Source organism: Penicillium verrucosum (genome assembly GCF_028828655.1).
Source record: "Penicillium verrucosum strain IBT 35672 chromosome Unknown utg000005l_segment0_segment0, whole genome shotgun sequence".
NCBI classification, from domain to species: domain Eukaryota; kingdom Fungi; phylum Ascomycota; class Eurotiomycetes; order Eurotiales; family Aspergillaceae; genus Penicillium; species Penicillium verrucosum.
Genome location: NW_026643214.1, coordinates 1,613,442 through 1,637,215, shown reverse-complemented (window position 1 = coordinate 1,637,215; position 23,774 = coordinate 1,613,442). Strand labels below are relative to the sequence as shown.

Genomic DNA, 23,774 nt, shown 5'->3' with positions numbered 1-23,774 from the left:
TCCTAGGGTTCATCGTAGATAGATTGGGGGTAAAAATAGACCAAAGCCGCGTCCGCGTAATCTAAGAATAGGAAGAACCAAAGAGCTATCATAATATCTAGGTCTTCCTAGGATTTTATAATTTCTACCGCCGCTTTATAAAGAGGTATTCTCAACTATCCCTACCCCTTACGTCTATAATAAAAAGAAGCAAGAATAGCAAAAAGCCGGGGTAAGTACAATTAAACGCGACCGAATCGTAGGCGTTTCGGTAGTTAAAACTTACTTTCCAGTCAGTATCCCTACTACATCATTTTGATCCAGAGAAGCATATCATATTAGAAACGGATACTTCAAATTAGGGTATAAGAGGCGTGCTCTCGTAGCTAGATTCGGAGGGTCGGTGGTACCTAATAGCCTTCTAGTCAAAGAAATTTTCGGGCCCAGAACTCAACTATACCACCCCGGATCAGGAGCTTTTCGCTATCGTTCACTCCTTTCAACACTAGCGGCACTACCTAGACGGTAGCAAGTATCCTATTAAGGTATTATCAGATCATACTAATTTACGCACGTTTATAACCTAATAGAAACTCAACGGCCGACAGGCACGCTAGTACATATTCTTAACGCCTTTTGACTTTATTATAAAGCATAGGCCTAGAAAAACAAACCCTATAGACGGGCTTTCTAGAATTCTAAATTCCGAATAAGCAATTATAGGAAAGGAATTAATCAATCCGATTCAGAACCGAATTGTAGACGAAAAGACCCCGGCTCTAGGAGAGACCGAAGGGCTAGAGGCCCTAACGATCCAAAGTATCGTAGGGACCTAAGATCTAGACGTAGATTAAGAGCATAAATCCTAAGGATATAACTCGATCGGATCGATAGCAAAACGTATCGATACCGATATAGACCTATAGTCTAAATAGAGAGAGCTATATAACGAATTAGACATTCTATTCGATCCAAAGGATACTATAGTAATCTAGTCTATAAGTATAGCCACCACTACAGATACTCTCGAATAGGTGGGAAAACTCTAGTTAGATAACCTAGAAACGATCCGCCGGAAAGATAACATATCGGCCTAGAAACCTAGTAGTAAGGGCTAGTCAGTCGACGCCTTAGATTACCTTAGGTACCGAGGACGTCTATATATACTAAAGAAGGAGGGTATCCGTCAAAAATTAATGACAATACATTATAACGACCCTACCGTAGGCCATTTCGGGAGAGTAAGGACCGAGGAACTTTTTAGAAGAGATTTCCATTAGATTAACCTATAAGAAGACGTAAAAAAATACGTAAAATCTTACGCGGTATATTAAACCGCCTAAACGCTAAGGCATCGCCCTTTCGGTAAGCTCGAATCACTACCGATTCCCTCCCAGCCTTTTACCGAATTATTAATAGACTTTATCATAGGCTTACCTTAATCGATCTAGAAAGGAAGGATAGTTAATACAATTTTAGTAGTCGTAGACCGTTTTTCGAAATAGTGCCTTTTCTTCCTAGTTTCGACCACGATAGACGCTTCGGAATTAGCCGAGCTATTCTATCAAAATATTGAACTACGATTCGGACTACTAAATAGCATTATATCCGACCGGGGATCAGTTTTCATAAGCAGGTTTTAGTCAAAATTATGCTATATATCCTAGGTAAAACTAAGGTATTCGATAGCGTTCTACCCCTAGACCGACGGTCAAACGGAGAGGATAAACCAAACGCTCGAATACTACCTTCGGTACTTTATTAACGAGCAATAGAAGATATAGCCTACACTTCTACGCACCGCGGAATTCGCCTACAATAATACCGTCAATATAACAACTAGAATATCGCCTTTCTAAGCCCTATTAGGGTTCAATCCAAACTTCCAAATACGCGCCGAGGACAGCAGCGTTAAGAGGGAGGCACCGGTAGCTTTAGCGAGAATTCAAAAGCTCACAGAGCTTCGCGAAAAGCTACAGAAAGCATAGAGAACAGCAACCGAAACGCAGGCGTTTTATTATAATAAGCGTTATAAAGAAATAACGTTTAAGAAGAACGACCTAGTAGCCCTATCAATAAAAAACCTACGATTAAAAGAAGGCACGACAAAGAAGCTATCACCTCGATAGATCGGACCTTTCAGAATCCTCGAATACGTCGGAAAACAGGCGTATCGCCTCCTACTCCCTAGCCAATATACAGCGATCCACAACGTTTTCCCCATCTCCCTACTTCAGCCATAGCACCAACGAGAGGGCGAATCAGAACAATTGCCGTTACCAGAACTAGCGGATAATAACGAATAGGAGGTCGAAGAGGTTAAGGATCACTATCGGTTTAAAGACGAACTATACTATCTAGTAAAGTGGTACGGCTAGCCATCAGAATACAATCAATAGGTGCCCGAAAGCGCAATAGCAAATACGCTAAAAATCATATTAAAATATCAAAAAACTCTAGAAAAGAAGAAAACCTAAAGATAGCCGCAGCCGCCGAATTAGAACCGGAACTAGCCCGCTACACCCGCGGATCTAGGGGGAACGCAGCTAGATACGCCTCCAAGAATTGTCCTATAGTATCAGACACCTAGGAATCATCCCGAGTAGCCTAGACCAATTCCCGTATATCCTCCCGGAAGGCGACTACCCCAGTATACCAGCTACGCGCCGACTCCTCGGCTGCATATAGACGAGGGTAGTGACTAGCCTCGTTCGCAAGTTTCTCGTGCTTAAGAGCGGTAATAGGAACGGGCAACAAAGGAATTACCAACGAACTATAGTCGGACACCTACCGGGAATAAGCGTCTCTAATAGCCTAGGAACAGGTTAGAACAAAATCCCGAAGATAAAGGGGAAAACACTTTACCTAAGGTATATAGGTGCCGGGGAGAAAATAGGCACGACGGTAAGACTTCATAAAACCATCGAAGCTCGCGATAAGATACCGAACGTACGCCGTAACGCTAACGACTAGCTCACAAGGCAGCCGTAATATGATCGCGGCACCCTAGTCGTCAACATCAGGCTCAACGTCTTCGCTAAAGCCATTATCAGTATTCATCTAAAAGTCCCGAACCTATAACAAGCACGCCGAAAGTTCATAGCGGTTCCCCTCGATACCCTTAGGAACCTAAGCGAGGTCAGCACGATTCAGCACCGAATCCTCACCGGAGCAGTCTAGAATACTTACTATCTCGTAAGGCTTATATAACCTATTATAGTATTGATAATTCTTCCCGTTATACGTCTCAGCGAAGCAGCGGATAATAAAGGGTCGAAGAGACACCGAATTAGTATCTATCCACTCGCGTATAGAAACGCGTAGGCATATCATACACTAGGTATACTAGCGCAAAATTGGAGAGCGTAGTTTATACAGTAAATAACGGATAGGAGGCATAGTCACGATTAACCTACGAAACGGTAATAAAGAAGTAGAGGAACGTAAATCTAAAGGAGTAAGAAGATAGAGAGTTGCAAAAAGAAAACAAATCAAAGGTTGTTAACGCGATAGGGTCCAGATCGGATTCTATATAAAATAGGAAACCACGGATCAAATCTGAAAATATAAGTTGTACCTTCTATTTCTATCTACTACCTACTAAAAACTAAAACCCGAAACAACACTAATACGCAACCTCCCCGCCTATAATTCGAAAAGCGGAATAGGAAAAGAATCCGCCAGATCCTCCACCAAGTCCCTTAGAACAACGCCTAGCACCGTAGGATCAAAGTATCCGATACATACATTTTGGATCACTGCTAAAAGGTCATACTTACCCTAGGTCTAAACGACAAAACCGTCATCTCCTACCTAGAGACGCTGCCCCGCTTCGGTATAGAACCGTTTCTACTACTCTTCCGTCGAAGAAATAAGGGGGCGCGGGATAGGGTTTAGGTATATCGCACAGCGACTAGCGAGATAGCTACGATACTAAAACGGGTCGTTAGCGAATCACTACCGGGACGAACAATTTCCGAGAACCTACCTCGGCCTCTATAGAATCCTTCCGGTCTTTATCCGAAAACCTATAATCGGACTTATACGCTTTATAGGCAGTATCGAAGTCTTTGGCTAAATTGACAACCCCCTCACCTATCTCCCGGAGATATACCGTATCTTGCGCATAATATCCATTCGTAGGTGACCAGCACCAGGCTGCCCACTCTAGAATCGCGATCAATTCGACGCGATCTCCCCACATTCCCTCCAATAGAGGTTCACATATCGATTTTCGTTAATTACATTACTAGCATTTTTTGGAGTTAGCCTCATACAAGAAACACTGAACAGAAAACGGAACCGCGCTCGTTCCGGGGGCAAAACGAATGATTGTCGAGCGAAGACAGCTCATACACCACGTGTTTTTCAAATAGATTCGATTTCCACGAATGGCGGGCATAGTGAAATCGGTACTAAATATCGGGGATAGTCAGGAAATTAGGGTTCTCTACTACAAACATATCCATGGCTATATAGCCTTGATACCACAAAGACATAGAAAAACTAGATAAAGATTCGGAACTGTTCTAATCATAGCTCCTTTGTTATAGAGCACCACCGATATCTCCCCGATGCTTTGTGGTTACAATCTATTTCGGATGTGGACATCCTCGTGGGAGAAGGGGGAATAATTGTAAAGGATAAAGGTCCTTTCAAAGGTGAAACAGGAACTTGGGCGACACATGTATTCATAGAAGTTCCTGACACGTGTGCGAATCGTGCGGGGTTCGTCACCTGATCGGTGTCGAACCTTGGCACGCACATTTCCTTTTAATCTTGGGTCCCCCGGGACCCCTGAATTCGGGCAAGAATTAGTCTTGGCACACACAGCCCAATACACCTTTGTTTCCTCCTCCCAAGCCAACGTATCTTACCCGGTTGACAGGCCTTACACCTGGAAACAGTATATTCTTACAAAAAAGGCGTTTATTTTTCTTATTTTACTTCTCTAAATTAGATTAGCTTAGCTTTAAAGTCTTCTTCTATAAATTTAAGTCCGATTTAATAGTTTATAGATAATCTAAAAGATTAGTATATAAATAATCCGGGTCTATTTCGGCCTATTTATAATCTTCTACTTTAATATTATTAATTATATTTATACTTAGATATATTTTATATATATACTCTAATAGTAAGATATATAAGTTTTTCGCTATTTAGTCGATATATAGTAAATATACTATAACTAATTAGCCTAGTCTCTATTAATAATATATTTATTATTTTTCTACTTCTTAATAGATAATCCGAGGATTATCTACTATATATTATAGGAATTAGATAAACTCTATATAAGATTTTAATATCTTAGATTTAATAATATAAGATTCCTATATTATTATTATATTATTATTAAGGATCTTAACCCCCCTACTTATCTTTATAATATTATCTTTAAAATAATATAGATATTATCCGAAGTAATTATTTAGGCGTATTTATTATATCTTATACTCTTAGAGTATTTTTCTAGAATATTTTATAATACTTATTAGATATAAAGGATATCTTATATTTAATATATAGTATACTAAAAGGACTTTAAAGCTTATTTTATTATCTTCTTCTCTATTATTATCGAGATCTATATCTATTAATAATATTATTATTATTAAAAGAATACTTAGCTTAGCCTTTATATTTAATTCCGCTATACGTCTCTTTATCTACGCTTATATCTCTAGATACTCTTTAAGTTCTATAAGCTATTATACGCGGGTTTTTATTATCTTTAATTCTTTAGTTTCTTTATTATCTTTAACGGTTATAATAGAAATTAGTTCTTCCGCGATAGGTTTAGCTAGGTTCGTAGAACCTACTTATTCCCTCTTATATTTACTTTTAGAGGTACCGAGGTCTATATCGAAGTTATCTTCTATAGCCCCTTCTAGTATCTCTTTACTTTATTCCGTGGTTACGCGGGTTCGATGTATAGGTACTATATTTTACTAGTAGCGGTCCGATTAAAATAAGATAGTTTAGAATATAAAGACCTACTATAAAGGGTCTTTAGGGGGGTAAGATTAGAGTACTAAAGGCATATATAATACGGAATCACTACTACGAAGTAATTGTAACTAGCACTACGTATATATTCAAACTAAACTATAAACCCTTATTTATAGTTCCGAATCTACTAGTTATGCAATGTGCGCAACCTAAGCGAGATCATATATATTGGACCCATATATCTCGTAGGCCATTGATATGTCTGCGTAGGTCCCCGAAGACCTTCGACGGTCCACCTTGAAGGTGCCATCTCAGGTCCAGGCGGGTTCTGCACCTTGCTTTGCATGGTGCAGGACGTGACAAAATATACCTTTTGCTATACGGGCTGAATATCTGCCCTAAGTGCCCTGAATAGGGCGGCGAGCCGCCCACGCCCGAACCGTGGGCGCTAGGTGACCACGGTCATACACATGCTGTTGTATGTTTTTGTTCTATTTTTATATATGCGTTTTACTAGCTCAATATAGGGCAGGGATGACTGACCTGTTTCCAATTGACCCGATTTGTAGTCCTGATACTTTGCGAGGTGATCTTGTTTGACCATGGGCAGGGACAAGACATACTAAACAAAGGATACGGGTCGTCTGGAATAAATTGTAATGTATGTTGGAGTCCACCCAATGAGGGAGGACCTTTCTTTATCTGACCCTGTTGTTTTGCATATTTGGACGTCGCTACGATGAAATTATCTATGTGTATACCTATCCCCTGGATTTACATTGTCCGCGTCAACACTCCAAGCTAGACCTGGAGTTATCATATAAGAGAGCATAGTTGTACCGTATCACTTTCCCCTTCAATATACGTACTCAAAATTCGGGTTTTGTGTATCAGTCAAATCAGCGAAGGCCGTGGAATCGGCCGCCGGCTCGGACTCGTCTCTCTCCCGTAATTCGTCGCGCATCTTCTCCTTTCGTCGGTTCTCCCAGATAAAGGCGTAGCGGAGCACAAAGAAAAGCATGAGCTCAAGGCAGTTAGCAACCAGCAGAGAGCCAATGCCTAAGGGGTATGCCGGCGCTTGCTCAGATTTATAAAAGAAGGGACTAGCAATGTTGCCAATGCATGCTCCAAACCATATCATACCGGATACAATCATTTTCTTAGACTGCCCACCGGTATTGGAGGTAACAAGGGAAAGGGATATCACGAAGGAGGCTTGATATGACCCAGTAAGATAGCTGGATATTAAGGGGTTGGTCAGTTACGGCTTTTTAATATAAAAAGATCAGTTAGATCGACTTACAAGCAGATCAGTCGGCCGACGTATGCATTGTCGGGGGCAAGCAGGAAACCCAGGGCACCCGCAATAGTCGGGACCATGAATAGTGCGCAGACTAGAGTACGGCTATTCTTCGGCATGTATTGGTTTGCGTATCCTCCAAGCACAATCCAAATGACCACGATTACTCCCTGGGGTATCCCAAGGAGTGCTGTATTGAGTGTATCGAACCCGAGACCTTGAATGACCAAAGTGGAGAAGTTGGAGATTCCGCCGTTTGGAACGTTGGCAAGGAAACCCAAGATGGTGAATAGCCAAGTCTTATAATCGAGATACGCCTCTTTGACCTGACCCCAGTTAATTTTCCTTCCCTCAATACCGGTTTGGTTGGATCGCAGTCGCGCAATCATAATGAGCTTCTCATCACGATTGAAGCCCCAGAATGTTGCGGGCGAGTTAGGCAATAGGAGACACAGTGCAATTCCCCAGGCAGCGCAAACGGCGCCGATGATGAGGAACTCGTAGCGCCAGGATTGAAGACCACCTTTGATATTACCGATCCCGTATCCTGAATATTACAATAAGCGGATGCTACTCAGTTCAGTACAACAATGAATGAAACCTACCAATAAGCCCGCCGCCGGCGATACCAATACCATTCCATAAATAGTATGCCGAAATACGCCAAGGTTGCTCGGCGCGAGTATAATATGTAGAGACGACAAGCATGAATGCAGGGTCAGCAATCGCCTCAAATGCGCCGGAAATGATCCGGAGTGCCGCAAGTGTGGCGAAGTTATGTGATGCAGCCTCACACATGAGAACCACGCCCCACATGAAGATATTGAAGGCGAGATACCAAGCCATCCGGCTGCGTTGCATGAGGAGGTTAGACGGGATTGCCCAAACTAACCATCCAAAGTAGAAGATACTTGACAGCCATGAGTATTCTGAACCGGACAGATGGAGGTCTTCTTTGATGCCAAAGATTGCTGCGTACGAAAGTGTCGTCTTGTCGACATACTGTTAGAGGTGGATGACGTTAGCTGTGACCTGAATATAGCAAGCTTGAGACGACCAACATACGTAAAAGAAGTAGCATATGCCAAGAAGTGGAATGAGGTGCATGTCAAGCTTCCGTTTCAACCTCTTTTCTGCCTCTTTATCGATGGCCTCATCGTTAGGATATCTCTGAATTGCTTCAAGATATAATGCATTATCCTCTCCTTGGTTGATTTTGTCTGCCACCGACACCTTGAGGTTCTCCTCTATGTGCTGGACATCATGTCCGCTTTGCGGCTCCAGTACCTCTGCGAGGTTTTCCTTCTTGTCCGCCATGTCGAAGTGCCGGGTTTCTTATTCAAGATCGGTATTAATCGGTGTAGTCAGTGGAGGCGGTATTGAAGAGTGACGATTTACCAGTAACAACACGTAGGACGACTAGCATAATATAAAGGCATTGTTTGAAAAGCCGAAAATCGGCAATCAAAGTTGAACCTGTCCGCCATTGGTGGAAGAAATTTCGCGGGGGATGTGGGATTAGCGCAAGATTTGGGGTCAAGGTTAAGTCACTAGGGCGACTCTGCTTGACTGTATACATTGTGTTGAACGCTCTGGATGGAACATGGAGTGATTTGACAGCTTGCAGGTTTGGTGAATTTCCTGAGCATGTGCTTGTGCTATTCAATGCGAATACTCGTGGTATCATGAGGTTAGAATATGAATTTATTTTTGCTAGCTTTTCAGGATGTAGTGAAGCCGGACAATCTCCGAGTATTGATGCCAAAAATGGTTACAATACAAAAGCTGACGATCTCATTCCTCCTCATGTACATTCCCGGGTTTATGGAGGGCCCCGCTAGAGTATGTACAAAATCTTGGAATGGATGTATGTTTTTCGATAAGTATATCCAGGGCATATGGAGGTAGGAAACGCGCATACGCGGCCTCGAGCTGCTATAGTCGGCCACAATGTGATGCAAATATCTGAATTCCATGTGTACGCAGTTGGAACCTCTTTAAGTTTCCGGTTGTGGATCGGCCAATTACTAGTATATATACATATATCTGCTGGGGGAATGGGGGAATGGGGAATTGCGTCGGAAAAAGCAACATGGGGGCGGGGAATTCCCCAGGTGGGGGGTCACTACCGAGCAATGCCGAGCAATAGCTTCGTCCAGCCACAATCTATAATGAACCTTTTCAGCAATTGGTCACAGAAATCGGCATATGAATCAGCCCTTCGGCGTTTGAGTGCTGCCAATAGTCACATGAACTGGAACCCATAGTATTCAGCCATCCACCCGATATAGCATGAAATGAGTCAGAAGGCTCCAACCAGGTCACTAGGGAATTCAGCAGATGTCGTTCTGGGCGGGTTTTAAAGGTTCCCAAGCTTGTCTCGTAGAAAATTAGTAAGCCAGCCAATCCCCGCCCCAGGCTCCCCAGTGGCCGGGCTTCGCCAAGAAATCCACCCCCTTAACCCAGTTTCTTGGCGAGGACTGGGTAGAGGCTTATCTCGTTCAATCTTTCGCACTTTCGGGTTAACTTTAGATCAGCCATAGTTAGTTAGTTATGTCAAAGTGCAAGGTTGCATACATGGATTTACATGGTATTATACCATGGAGATCATGTGACTTCGAGTACTAGATATACCATACAAAAGTGGATATTACAGATTAGTCATTATTACCGCACAGATTGTTGAAATAGCGGGTTTTGTCATTTTAGAAAAACAGAGAGTTCTCAATATCAGCCGTGGTACCTATACATTTCAAAACAGACAGATTTCTATCAAGTTATATACTCCGTAACTAGTTGTATCAATATAGTAAAATTCTTAGATGATACACCAGTTTATGGTAATGTTGTATTTGAGTTTGGTCGTCTAGGTGCTTCTACGCCATATCGTTTGTAATAAGGCGATATCTGATACCGTTTGTGGATTGCTCGATTGCTACTGGCACTGATAGCTGGGATGCGGGATGCAGGATTCGATGGCTGGACGCATGTGGCTGAAAAGGTTCGGCACCAAGACCACGTGACGGCATGGCTGTTGCTGCCTGATCTGCCAGGCCAGAAAGATAATTTCTGCACGTGTTTATGAGGGTGGAAAGTCTTCTTCTTTTTCTTCTAGTTATCCCAGGGACCAAACTAAGATCCATCTATATATTACCAGCGAAGTATGTATACCGTCGTTAATAGAGTGAGGATCCCGCATTTTTTATGCATCCCCGTTAGCTTCTAGTAGCAGATACCACATGCATTAATTTTCAAGTGCATTTCTTGCATATCTCTTCAGAAATAGAATCAGCAATCATATGATAAGTTACTTATATAAACCAATTTAACAATATTCTCTGGGAACCCAACCGATCTGTCAGGTTGTTACCACGTGCAACACTAAGCCATGTCGGCCAATAAATAACCTCCGATATCTAAACCACCCGTTGCCGAAAGTTGGTCGGTCTCCGAATTTTCGCTCTCTATTTTATCTGCCCTAAACCCAAACCGCTGTAGTGGATTTTTTGTGCCGAACAAAACTCGTGGATTAAAGTGAGAATGCATAAAAACGATCTGCAGGATGAGCGACGTGCGTTACATTTCGGGCATGATTGGCCCTTGGATGATGAACGCGAATATGTGATGTTTATGGTTCCCGGACCGAGGCACGAGGCACGAGGCACGAGGCACGAGGCACGAAATTATATATAGAGCTGAATCAAGAAGCATTTGTGACAGAGTGCTGAGATCTCGAATTCTGTAAATAAATTACCATTATTCGGTCATGGGGAGAATCTCATCGCTCAAACTGCTGCCCCTTGTGGCTAGCTGCGCCTTTGCTGGTGTCAAATATCCTGAGATTCCGACCGATTTGACTACACCATTCCAACAACGATTGACACTTTATGGACCGGATGGTAAGAAGACTGCTATATATGGTGAATTTGAATGAGGACTTACTTATTCGTCTCTAGCCGTGTCTGTTGGTTGGAACACCTATGGGCAGCTGGAGCAGAGTTGCGTTAGTTATGGCTTGTCAGAGAGCAAGCTGGACACCAAAGCTTGCTCGTCTTCGTCGACCACCTACGACCCCTCCAGGACGTGGTCCAATGTCGCTGTCCTAACAGGCCTGACACCCGCAACAACCTACTACTATAAGATCGAGTCCACCAACTCGACTGTGGGCCATTTTCTCAGCCCTCGCACTCCTGGCGATAACACCGCGTTCAACATGGATGTGGTCATTGATCTAGGTGTCTACGGCAAAAACGGCTTCACATCCAAAAGCACCAAGAAGGACACCATCCCAGTGGTCGAGCCAGAACTAAACCACACCACAATTGGTCGCCTCGCGAAAACGATCGACGATTACGAGCTTATCATCCACCCAGGAGACTTCGCTTACGCCGACGACTGGTATCTCAAATTCCAAAACTTGTTCGATGGCAAAGAAGCCTACGAGGCTATCATCGAACAATTCTACGACCAAATCGCACCAATCGCAGGCCGCAAGCCCTACATGGCTAGTCCAGGAAATCACGAAGCAGACTGTTCCGAGATTCCATACTTGAACGGCCTTTGCCCTAAGGGCCAAAACAACTTCACTGAGTTCATGCACCGTTACGAGAAAACTATGCCGCAGTCTTATGTTTCCTCGTCATCCAACAAAACAGCCCAAACCCTAGCCCGAACGGCCCGCAACCTTTCAAAACCGCCATTTTGGTATTCCTTCGAATATGGCATGGCCCACGTTGTAATGATCGATACCGAAACAGATTTCCCCAATGCACCAAGCGGCAAAGATGGCTCCGCCAAGCTGAACGGTGGACCATTCGGCACTCCGAATCAGCAGCTCGATTTCCTCAAGGCTGATCTCGCTTCCGTCGACCGCTCTGTCACGCCCTGGGTAATCGTGGCTGGACACAGACCGTGGTACTCAACAGGAGGATCGTCGAACGTCTGCGGTCCCTGCCAAGAGGCGTTCGAAGGCCTGTTTTACCAGTACGGCGTTGACCTCGGTGTTTTTGGCCATGTGCACAACTCGCAGCGATTTGCGCCTGTTGTTAATGGTACCGCCGATCCCAATGGTATGAAGGACCCTAAGGCGCCCATGTATATTGTTGCTGGAGGTCCGGGTAATATTGAGGGTCTGAGCTCCATTGGCAGCAAGCCTGCTTATACCGAGTTTGCCTATGCCGATGACTATAGCTACAGCACGCTTAGATTTTTGGATGAGCAGCACTTGCAGGTTGATTTTGTGAGGTCTTCTACTGGAGAGATCTTGGATTCTAGTACTTTGTATAAGGAGCATGCGACGGATTTTGTGGACCAGTGATAGAAGATTTGGGGTGATATATATATCGCGTGTGGCAAGCGAAGTTTGTATTAATGAAATACGGTGAATATTAACATTTCTATTTCAATATTTTCAGCACCAGCAAAAATATATAATATGAAAACTTATTCTGGCCACGGAAAAGTAGTGTGCAATTTTATAATTCGATAAGAAAACTACTATGTGCAGAAAGAAACCAGAGAAATATAGAGGGAAACGCTATTAATGGTATTGTTCTCACATGCTAAAATCCACAAAATTCCACCCCATAATTATATACGCCTTGGCCCATATCTATATCCTGTATTCATCAATGGTCTAAAATAACTGATTATACAAGTATAACATCTCATGTTATATGCCGTTCTCATCGTTGCGACAACTGACTCCTCCATTCCTTCGGGGGTGTCGTCGAGGAGGCCGCGCCGGACCCTTCCTCGAGGTTCCATGGCTCACTGTGTACAACAGTCTCTGAGACCACAGTAATATCCTTCGAAGAAGGCTCAGACTGAGCGAGAATATGCTCATCACTGCCCCATGCGGAAGATTGCATATGAGTTGGTGCAGCAGTGTTCGTCTTACTCTTCTTGGTATCGCCTTCGCCGCGGTTTGTCAAGGTCTTTAAACCACCTCGACTGGAGAGCTGATATGGCTGTCCTGATGTCTTCCCGGAGGAACTGAAGACGTGGGAGAGACCGACCTTCCTAAAGCCCTTGCGGATAAGTGGTTGAATGATGGGCAGGTTGGAGACAACGATTGAGACAAAAGTCTCACGACAGGCCCATTTAGAGCCAGATACAGCGCCATCAGGGGTTAACTGTAGTATATGTGTTAGATAGATGGCAAGTGATAGGTGTGCGTGTTTCTGCAGAGGTATATTATTATTTTATGGTACATACCCTCATAATCGTAGCGGCCCGAATAACACCCGCGATCATGACAAAAGTGGCACCGGAGAAGAGAAACATAAGAGGGATCTTTCGTTTCAGGTTGAGGTTAACAGTCCAGAGAAGGGGGAGAGGGATTGAGAGAAGGTAGATGTCCGTGAGAATGTTGAGTATCACGGCAACGAAAACATAAACACGTGAGTGGGTTGGCTGACAGAGATCTGTGCAATATAGTAAGATAGGAATGTCATCATATCTGATGGCGGTGAAACTCACTACCGGGGTCAGGATAAATCTGCCAAAACGCATGGAATGGCTGGCATGACAGTAGGAGGGACAATGCTGTTGCTATGTATGTCACACCTAAAATAATATATCCGACCCGAACTCGCGTGGGGAGATGTTGGAGACCAGTCCTGTAATATGCTTAGCGCATTGGTTCATTATATTCAAGTTGATGTGTGAAGCGCACGTCAATCGAGAGTAGAAAACTGCCAAGCTGAATTTGACTAGCCAGAGAATAGCCACGTATAATGACCATCCAACGATCTGGATTTTGGATCCAGCAACACGATGGGACCACTCAGTTGAATTGGGGTCGAGTGTTGCCCGCTGCTCGGGTGTCATATAGCTGTTAGTCAGCCCCTCGAATTTGGCACCGACGAGATATGCCGCTACTGTTTCGAGAACGAATAAGACCTATGAAAGAACATTATGTCAATTGTAACTTCTTTCAATGGTCATTAGAAGACAGTCGAAACAACGTACTCCAGCCAATGGCATAAGATAATCATCAAGTTGGAAATTGGCCGGTCCAACGAGCTTCCATCGTACACCGACACGCACTGAGATTATAACCAGAGCCAGGGACAACAATGTCCATGCCTCGGCGTTATCGGCCATTCTTTGCAAGTCCTCAGCAAAGCAGAGCACAGAATAACTGAAGATGAACGCGGGAGTTGGAAGGAATTAAAAAGAAAGGATCCAGCCAGACCCGGCCCACTGGAAACCCTCGGGAGTGTAAAGATTTACTACGGAGACTAGTTAACTAGTTACCTAGTTAGGTAGTTTGTCAGGCTAACTACCTAGGTACCCAGGTAGGTGTCAACCCCCTGGAAGATCATCCATGTAAATTTGTATCAGATCCACCCTGACCCACTAGATCCACTTGATCCACTTCGCTTAAGATCTCCACGAGAGGAGCGGACTCTATAATTGGTGCGGGCCCGACGATCCGTGTGCCCGACACGGGAGACACATGCGGACATGTCCCGACCCTCGGTCATGGGCTGCGAAACCGTTACAGACGTTGTGGGGATCTGATACGAGCCAACATCTAAGGTTATCATTGGACAATTCATGAAGCAGGTTGTTCAAGACGTTATTCAGCTTCAAGAATACTTTAGATTACCACATTGGGAATAGATCCCCGCCTATTGTCATCTCCGCTGTTCTCCGTATTTATTTATTCTTCCATCCCTCCTAACTACTATTTTTCAAACTCAAGTTCGTTCATTGCTGTTTGTATTTTTGGTTGATTTCACCTCCATTCAACATCTGTACCGTCTCATCAGGTCATTGCGCAATATGTCCACCTTTGACTTTATCGTCGTCGGGAGTGAGTGATCTTCATTGAACCCTAACTTCGTTGGCCCTTAACCCCCACCACCACGGGCCTCATTATCGCAAATGGAAAAAAAAAATCCACCTTCGATAATGACACCTAATCCCCTTTCCCAAAAATAAAATAACCAACCATTCACTCAATCCACAAAATCAACCCCATCTAACGAATCTCGTAGCTGGCCCGTCCGGTTGCGCCCTCGCCGCTGGCCTCGCTAATTCGGCCGCCAAACCCCGCATCCTCCTCCTCGAAGCAGGTGACAACAAGGAAGATCGCAATCTTCGCATCGACGGCCAGCGATGGCTCACCTTCCAGGACCAGTCAATGAATTGGGGATTTAAGACTACTCCGCAGGCGGATTGTAACAACCGTGAGATCGACTACAGCCGTGGCCGGTGCATGGGCGGCTCGAGCTCCATCAATTTTGGCGTGTATAGTATCGGCGCGCGCGACGATTACCAGGAGTGGGCGAGAATCGTTGGCGATGAGACTTTTGCATGGGGAGGTGTTCAGCAAAAGTTTAAGGACCTGGAGACGTTCCATGGGGAGCTTCCCGAGGGCATAGATAAAAAGTATGCGGATCCAAAGATGGAGAACCATGGAACTGAGGGCCCATTGCATGTGGGATTTGCGCGGGAGTGGGAACGCGATTTAACAGAGCTCTTGGATGTCTTCGAGCAGGCTGGGTTCCCGTTGAACCCGGATCATAATTCAGGAAATCCGATTGGTATGTCGGTGCTGATTAGCTCGGCGCATAAGGGATTGCGCTCGACCGCAGGAGATTTGGTCAGGGAAAAACTGGACAATTTGACTATTATTACTGGTGCCCCTGTACAACGTGTCCTCCTGGAGGGCAAAAAGGCTGTGGGCGTTGAGTCGAACGGGAATAAATGTGAAGATGCGACCTACCCTTCCTGCGGAGTCAACCAAATACTAATAGTTGCGAACAGACTACGCCTCAAAGGAAGTCATTCTATCCGCCGGATCGCTAAACGATCCCCGCATCCTGATGCACTCAGGCATAGGCCCCGCCGCCCAACTCCAGCAATACGAAATCCCCGTTGTCCATGACGTACCCGCCATCGGCCAGGGGCTCCGCGATCATTGCTTCGTGCCGATGGTTAACACTCGCACAGCAACCAGCACAGACCGAAAAGCCTTTTATGGTGACAAAGCCGCCATGGACGCCGCGCTGAAGCAATGGGAAGAAGACGGCACAGGTCCTTGGGCGAAATTTGCCTGCGAGCTGGGAATTGGCTGGTTCAAGCTGACCGAGCAGCTCGTTTCTACTCCAGAATTCAAGGCCCTCCCCGCAGATGAACAGAAGTATCTTTTACAGGAAACCGTGCCCCACTACGAGGTCCTCACCCATTTCCCCGTTCACTGGGTCATTCCTGATTTCCCGACCGAGGCATTGAACTACTCCTGTCTGCTCGTCTTTTTGTTCAATGCACAGACTCGCGGAGAAGTCACATTGCAATCATCCGATCCTGACTCTCCGCTCTCTTTTAACCCCAAATTCCTGGCTCATCCGTTCGACCGCCGACTGGCGATCGAGGCCTTGCGCGACTCGTTCCGTGTCGTCAAGCATGAATCCTACACAAAGGACAACGTGGCAGAGCTAGCAATGCCTAAGGGTGAGTCAGACGAGGATCTACTCGAATACTGGCGACAGAACATCTCATCAAGCTGGCACATGACGGGAACTGTGAAGATGGGTACGAAACAGGATGTGGATGCGGTTGTGGATCCGGACTTCAGAGTGAAAGGTATTGAGAATCTGCGTGTGGCGGATATGTCCGTTGTGCCGGTGTTAGTGAATGCGCATGTGCAGGCCGTTGCGTATGTCACTGGCGCAATTTGTGCAGAGAAGTTGGTGAGGGAGTATAGCCTTTCTTAGACTCAAACCTTCTACCAGTGTGGGTGGGCTAGTACAAAGTCGCATCTTATATAAATAGTACTTTTTGTATTTTATATTCTTGTATAAAAGATACGTAGGGACCCACACACATATATTTTGGCTAGTCTTATTGTTATTATGACACTTCGACATCCATCCGCATAGAATTTTGAACCTTTAGGAGCTTAAGCAGGATGTTGATCAAAAGCTTTTGTTGATATCGATATCGGTCTCTCTGTGAAACTCCGAGGTTTCAGTTTTGTGGAAAACCCAAGTTGGAAAATGGTGTTTTCTGGGTGCCGGTAAACTTAAAAATTATAATTACTCGGCCCCTCTTTTTGGAATCACCTATAACATATATTATATGTTGTAATATCAAGTGGAGTAGCATAAATATATAATTAGGTATTGACTATCATATATCAAAGGGGTATATGCAGACACTAGCGTGGTCCCGGCGAAGTACCAATTGAGTAAGTGGTACGAAGTCGTATAACTATTAACTATTTAGGTAGTTAGTTATAGGAAGTCCATGTAGTTATGCACACTAAATCCAGTTAAAATCAAAAGGATCGTCAGGGAGCAAATATCCTTTGGGTTTCTAAAAGGGTTCTAAACTAGTGAGGAGTCTTGGCATTTAGGGGTCGGATGCCCGGTATTGTATAATTATAGCTTTTTCAGACCTGTCATGCTTAAATTCACTATTGTCTAAGCGAATCAACCCACAAGCACAAATTCATCGAAATTACGAGGTTGACAAGCAAGTGGGGTTGACTGTACCCACCTATATGTACACGTAATGGGGCCAGTAGGCGATCTGAGAGTTCTCAATAATATAATAATACTACTACTTATCGGCTAAGCACAATATGGAATAGTTGTCCACGAGTACATGTTTTGTAGGCTCATTATAAGAGTAGGGATATGCATTTAGTTCAATAATAGTCTCTAACCGGGTGCCTAACCTAGCGAATAGTACGGAGTATGGGAACTCCTGATCTGCGTTACCTGTAATTAGACTGTGACAAAAGCCGAATGTATGTGTCGAAGACCCCCACCCAGGAACGAACCCAGGACCCATTGTGTGGACTCGCCCCGTTAGACCTATGAAACCCAACTTTGCACAAAGTTCAGCTCTTAGGCCTTGGCATTCATAAAACCGTTAATTGATTAATTGATTTTTGATAAGATATTATTCCCTCTTATTCCACAGATTGAATACCACAGATCTTGTATTCCAAGTCTTCTGTTATACATATACAACAAGCCATATCACGCTATCACTTACGCATGGTGTCAGCTTCATAGCGGCCCCAACAGGAGAACTGTTGGATGCCTGGGTGCCTGGGTGCCTTAGGCACCCATGGACCCACTATGAGACAGATCCACCCATGTAGATAGTTCTCTCTCTCTCCCCTCTTCTTCTTCTCTCTTCTTCTCCTCCGTCCACTCCAATCATTACGAATCTATTCATATTGTTTCTTCATACAATCTTCATTAGATTCCACATTAAGAACCCCTGTCATTTGGCGATGTGATCGAGTCTACATAGGGCTGAATATCAAAGGCCGGCCGAATAGACCAAAGATCCTCACTAAGATCCTTTGTATAACTTTAAGATTATTGTTGGTTATCTCCATTTTTGGCTGTGGATTGATTGCAAAGCAAAATACAGATTGTAATAGATATAAAAAAACATTAATTTCCGAGAGGCAGATAAGAATTGCGGCTAAATAATGATAATACCAAGGTAATTTAGCACGAATGTGTGGGAGGTAGAAAAAAAAAAAGAGCGTTTTTCGTCGGTCTCTTCACAAACTCAATGTTAGCAGCCCGGTCACTCCGACGAGCACGGTGATTGTTCTACGTGCCAACAACCCAGTCAGTATCTTGTTGCTTCTGGCTAGGTTGCTGCTTTGTCCCGGGTTGCTTTCCCTGGTGGTGTGGCCATCCCCAAATGTGGTGCTTCTTCGGAGACGTAACATTATCTGTATGATATTGTTATTATATTATAGCAGACACAAAAGACGAGAAGGTGGTGTTGTACCATTTGCTACACCAGCGAAAGCCTCGTTAACGTGAGATTGAGGCTGAGTAGACTCGGACATTCGATTCTGTGGCTCTTGCTCGGGAGGCTGAGCTGCGCTAGGGGGATCAGGGGATGTAGGGGTATCCGTTGAGTCGGTTGAGGTTCGGCGATGGAACGCGTCAGATGCTCTACGGATGAAGTCCGACATGGTGAATATAATAAATTCTTGTGATTTTGTTTGTGATATGGTTTGACAATATTTGTTGTTATTCCGTAGGCAAATTGTGATCATAATTTCTGTTCACTAAAGCCCTCTCTATATACTTGAGCTATAGCAAGGCGAATGATGTCATACGGCCCTATTACAAAGATCTCATGACCACTTTGTCATTATGTTATAGACACAGATCAAATCCTGTTAGGTATGTTGAACGGTAGATGAGGTCATGACCTACGATAATCTCATTATAAAAGACTTTTAATTCGTTGTTCCATAGTAATTTTTCATTTTACCTCGTAGGTTAGAAGTGAGTTTCGTATTTCTATGCCTATTAGGTTTGATACGCCGTAGAGATTCATAGAACCATGGTTGGGAATTGAAGAAGGTCACTTGAGTGAATCCCTGATCAGTTCATTCGAAATTGGTAGAAAAAGGAACTAGTACGAACGTAGCGGAGGCTTTAACTATAAGAACAACACTTAGGTAATTTATCCCATTCCAAGATTCCACTGTCATTGCCATTTGCACCATCGAAGCTGCAAAAAAAAAAAAAAAAAAAGATTACCCTTGGTTTAGCGCGTTGACCTTCTTCGTGCGTGGTTCGATTAAGTCTACTCTATGCACGCCATCTGAAACACTTTTGTGATATTAGTCGCCTAACATATTTTCTGAAATATGAAATTGTTAACAGGTTTGCCTATTAAGGCAATTGGTCTGACTGAGCACACACATTTCCGCCTTCCCCAAACAGCAAGATCATTGGTTCGACTCGATGTAGATTTCTTTTTTTTTTCCCTTGGCACATATCTACAACCCCTCTTTTGGTGATTAGAATGCTACGCCACGTCACACGCATATGCCAAATCCTCGTCGAAACATTTTATTTTAAAAGCTGAATGACAGCTATATTCGAAGACGCCGTGCCATCCCTCCGTAACAAAGCCCATTGTTGTAGCCTGTAAGATCATCTCTTCCGGTTCAAAGCCTCAATGTCCTAAAAATCCCCCTCGACCCGCGCCAGTTCAAAGCTGTTTCCAAGGTTATGGATCATACCTTCCTGTTCTAATGGCAGGGTGGTATTATTGGGCGTTGGATGGACTAAATTGTACAAAAAGGGTTGGAATTCGATATAGAGGAAGATATAGATAGAATATCAGAAATCGGTTAAATTTCCCCTCATTTTCTTGGTAGCGGATCCAACGTGAAGACATGGCGAAGTATGTCAAGTTTGATGGTTACCTCAGGTTGATATCTCAAGAATAATGTCGTCAACACTCATATGTAGGTTCGATTCTTCCTCCACGCTTCTAGGATAATCATCCAAAGGTATCGACCAAGCTTGAGTCACTAGTAGTCAATATTAAGTGGAGTTCAACGGTTAACACGGGTACGACAGAGTCTGCCACCAGTGACTGCAGTGTTACTACCGGGACCAGATTACCTAGAATTCACCCCATTTCATAGTTGAGGTCTCAAGTGCCGGGGCGCCAGGGCCCCGGGGGTGGATATTAGGGGCAGGGGGACTACCACATATGTTAGGTTATAGGTTGTACATAATGTTGACCAATACAACATCCGGGCACAATTCGTCGCATACAGAACTGATCGACAACAGTTCCCGAGACTTGGCCAATATAATGAAGAATCTGAAGAATCTTCACGCTTGTTTAGAAATACGCGTTCTACGAGTTCCTCCGAACTGTTTCCGTGACGTTTCCGAGCCCTAACATATCCAATGAATGACCTTGTGATGGTATAGTGCGACATAAGTATGTAGAAGGCCTACTGATGGATATCATGGTAAATTCCGATCTCAAAATAAAAGGAAAGACATATAAAGAAGACTTCACTCAACTCTCATCTTGGTGATATTTTCCTAAATAAGTCCACGCCTTTTCCGCCGTCCACGTCATATCTACATACATTTTATGTACCAACAGACATCTTAGATATATTGCCACCTCCCCCCCTATACTCCTCCTACCTATATTTCCAATATGGGCGTTAAACCCAGAACCGACCGCCCCGTCGCAGTTATCGGCGGCGGTGTCCTTGGACGCCGCATCGCCTGTGTCTTCATCGCTGCTGGCTACCATGTCCACATCCGGGATATCTCACCGGTGGCTCTCCGCGACGCGGCAGATTTCGTCGATAACCATAGAACCGAGTTCTCGTTGATGCCGCGCATTCACAAGGCACGCGAAGAAGATAATGGGAGAAAGGCGGATGGCACTAAGGAGGAGGCTGCCATTTCCCAGGTTGATCTCGAGTCGTATACTTCTGCGCCCTACGGTAACTGCAAGACTTTTACCGAGCTCGAACCCGCCATTTCCAATGCTTGGTTGATTATCGAGGCCGTGCCTGAGATTCTGCAGCTGAAGATTGATATTTTGGGGGAGTTGGATCAGTACGCTCCGACCGATTGTTACATCGGCTCCAACAGCTCCTCGATGAAGTCAACCTTGATGCTTGTTAAGGTCTCTCCCAAGCGCCAGAATAAGGTCTTCAATATTCACTTCGCCATGCCTCCTTCTATCCGCATCGTCGAACTGATGACTTGTGGTAAAACCGATCCCGAGGCCTTCCCTTACTTGGAGACTGTCTTAGGTGAGTGTGGCATGTTGCCAGTGACAGCTCGCCGCGAATCGACCGGGTATGTATCACCCTTGCAAAAACAGATAAAGAAAATCCATATATCAGTACAGTAGACTAAACCCAACCCCGTATAGATTCATCTTCAACCGCATCTGGGCTGCAGTCAAGCGCGAAATCCTGCAAGTTCTCTCCGAAGGTGTCAGCGACCCCAGTGAAATCGACCTACTCTGGGAAAACATGTTCAGGAACGGCCCTCTCCCCTGCCAACTGATGGACCAAGTCGGCCTCGACACCATTGCCTTCATCGAAGATAACTACATCCGAGAGAGGGGTCTTCGCTCCGCCCCAACCGTCGACTGGCTACGCAAAGAATACATCGAGCAAAACCGTCTCGGCAAGAAGAGCGAAAAGGGCGGCCTCTACCCCCCGCTCGCGAAATCATCTTCCGCACAAGCAACCCCGGCAAACCCGCACAGCGCAGCGAAAGACATCTACTTGCTGGATTCCGGGCTCGGCGGAAATGCCAAGGATGTCTCGCAGGTGCACTCCAATGGCCAAATGGTGCGTCTTAACCTCGCAACACAAAAGCTCACCCCCATCGTTGTCGGTCTGAACATGCCCGACGGTATCGACGTGTCACTGGAGACGCAGCGCGTCTTCTGGACGAGTATGGGTCGCAACCCGGCGGCCTGTGATGGCTCTGTCTGGTCTGCTGATTTGGATGGCGCCGATATCACGTGTGTTGTCCCCGTTGGAGGGGTACACACGCCCAAGCAGCTCGCCGTTATCGAGTCGCAGAAACATATTTACTTCTGTGACCGTGAGGGCATAAGCGTGCATCGCTGTGATTATGATGGTAGTAACCACGTTATCCTGGTTCAGCGCCGTGTGGAGCCTGGTACCAGTCTGTCAGATCAGATGACGCTTTGGTGTGTGGGCGTTGCTGTCGATGCTGAGCGCGGTCTCTTGTACTGGACACAGAAGGGGCCTTGCAAGGCTGGTCTCGGTCAGATCTTCTGTGCTAACTTGGATATTCCTGAGGGGGAGACCGCCGAGAATCGGACTGATATCCAGCGTCTGTGGAATAACCTCCCTGAGCCTATTGATATTGAGTTGGATAGCGAGAGTCGGACTCTGTACTGGACGGATCGTGGTGAGCACCCTTTCGGCTGCACGCTGAACCGCGCGTATGTCGGTGGTGAGGAGATGGATTTCCAGAAGGTGATTCTGGCTCGTCACTTCAATGAACCTATTGGCTTAAAGTTGGATAAGGCGAGCAACATTGTGTATGTGGCTGACCTGGGTGGTAGCTTGTACTCGGTGTCATTAGATGATGGAGTTAAGACTGGGGTTGTGCGCAATGATGTTTGCTATACTGGGTTGGCTCTTGTTTAGAGAAATATGTCAATAATGTATACAACTTAGAATAGGTTTCCTTTCGATCTACCCCTCTCTATTCTCCTATTCTAATGATGAGGGAAACCCCCCGCAACATGGGGGTGAAATCAAGCTAAGAACGTCAGAAATAGTACATTGCATAGCACGTTGCATTTGAAAGTAGTACTTTATAGTTAATAGTTAACTATATCTCCGCGTTGCTGGGCTTGTCGACATATACGAGCGAGTGGAAACGAACCAATCGGACATACACGGAGCTGCATCATGACGGCTGTCAGAAGTGTTTGTCTCCTCCCTGTTGGACAGATGGTTGGTAGATTTGATTCCTAAGCCTGCATTTTTATGTCCAAGCCCGAGCACTATGTGCAAAACCCATCTACCTTGAATGTCACTGCAGCTGCAGGTTAGTCAAGCTATCGTGTATCCTTTGTCCATTGATTCCGTCTTCTAACATGTCGCAGTTGGCGGCGTAGGCGGGTCTTGCCAGCAAATCGCCAAATTGTCTACGTCCCCCGAACCCACTGTCCTTTGAGCTTCGATGATGTTTTCTCAAACCCCTCGCGTCCCCGA

General features: G+C 44.9%; 6 protein-coding genes across 6 annotated transcripts; 3 read left to right on the top strand and 3 right to left on the bottom strand.

Moving 5' to 3' along the window:
• Window positions 1-6,790: 6,790 nt before the first annotated feature.
• On the bottom strand, window positions 6,791-8,551 carry N7516_011499 (uncharacterized protein; the record flags this gene model as incomplete). The annotated part of the gene is made up of 4 exons (XM_057224217.1): window positions 6,791-7,172; window positions 7,238-7,781; window positions 7,840-8,236; window positions 8,300-8,551. The coding sequence occupies 4 exons, from the start codon at window positions 8,549-8,551 to the stop codon at window positions 6,791-6,793; spliced, it is 1,575 nt and encodes a 524-aa protein (XP_057069357.1).
• A 2,449-nt stretch (window positions 8,552-11,000) lies between these two features.
• Window positions 11,001-12,551, top strand: N7516_011498 (purple acid phosphatase family protein; the record flags this gene model as incomplete). The annotated part of the gene is made up of 2 exons (XM_057224216.1): window positions 11,001-11,133; window positions 11,191-12,551. The coding sequence occupies 2 exons, from the start codon at window positions 11,001-11,003 to the stop codon at window positions 12,549-12,551; spliced, it is 1,494 nt and encodes a 497-aa protein (XP_057069356.1).
• A 367-nt stretch (window positions 12,552-12,918) lies between these two features.
• N7516_011497 (uncharacterized protein) lies at window positions 12,919-14,341 on the bottom strand (the record flags this gene model as incomplete). The annotated part of the gene is made up of 5 exons (XM_057224215.1): window positions 12,919-13,368; window positions 13,451-13,659; window positions 13,715-13,854; window positions 13,911-14,137; window positions 14,207-14,341. The coding sequence occupies 5 exons, from the start codon at window positions 14,339-14,341 to the stop codon at window positions 12,919-12,921; spliced, it is 1,161 nt and encodes a 386-aa protein (XP_057069355.1).
• A 684-nt stretch (window positions 14,342-15,025) lies between these two features.
• Window positions 15,026-16,962, top strand: N7516_011496 (GMC family oxidoreductase; the record flags this gene model as incomplete). Its single annotated transcript, XM_057224214.1, has 3 exons — window positions 15,026-15,056; window positions 15,241-15,954; window positions 16,013-16,962. The coding sequence occupies 3 exons, from the start codon at window positions 15,026-15,028 to the stop codon at window positions 16,960-16,962; spliced, it is 1,695 nt and encodes a 564-aa protein (XP_057069354.1).
• A 1,863-nt stretch (window positions 16,963-18,825) lies between these two features.
• On the bottom strand, window positions 18,826-19,199 carry N7516_011495 (uncharacterized protein; the record flags this gene model as incomplete). The annotated part of the gene is made up of 2 exons (XM_057224213.1): window positions 18,826-18,950; window positions 19,010-19,199. 2 exons carry the CDS (start codon window positions 19,197-19,199, stop codon window positions 18,826-18,828), a joined length of 315 nt encoding a protein of 104 aa, XP_057069353.1.
• A 2,009-nt stretch (window positions 19,200-21,208) lies between these two features.
• N7516_011494 (uncharacterized protein) lies at window positions 21,209-23,201 on the top strand (the record flags this gene model as incomplete). Its single annotated transcript, XM_057224212.1, has 2 exons — window positions 21,209-21,864; window positions 21,941-23,201. The coding sequence occupies 2 exons, from the start codon at window positions 21,209-21,211 to the stop codon at window positions 23,199-23,201; spliced, it is 1,917 nt and encodes a 638-aa protein (XP_057069352.1).
• Between the last annotated feature and the right edge of the window lie 573 nt (window positions 23,202-23,774).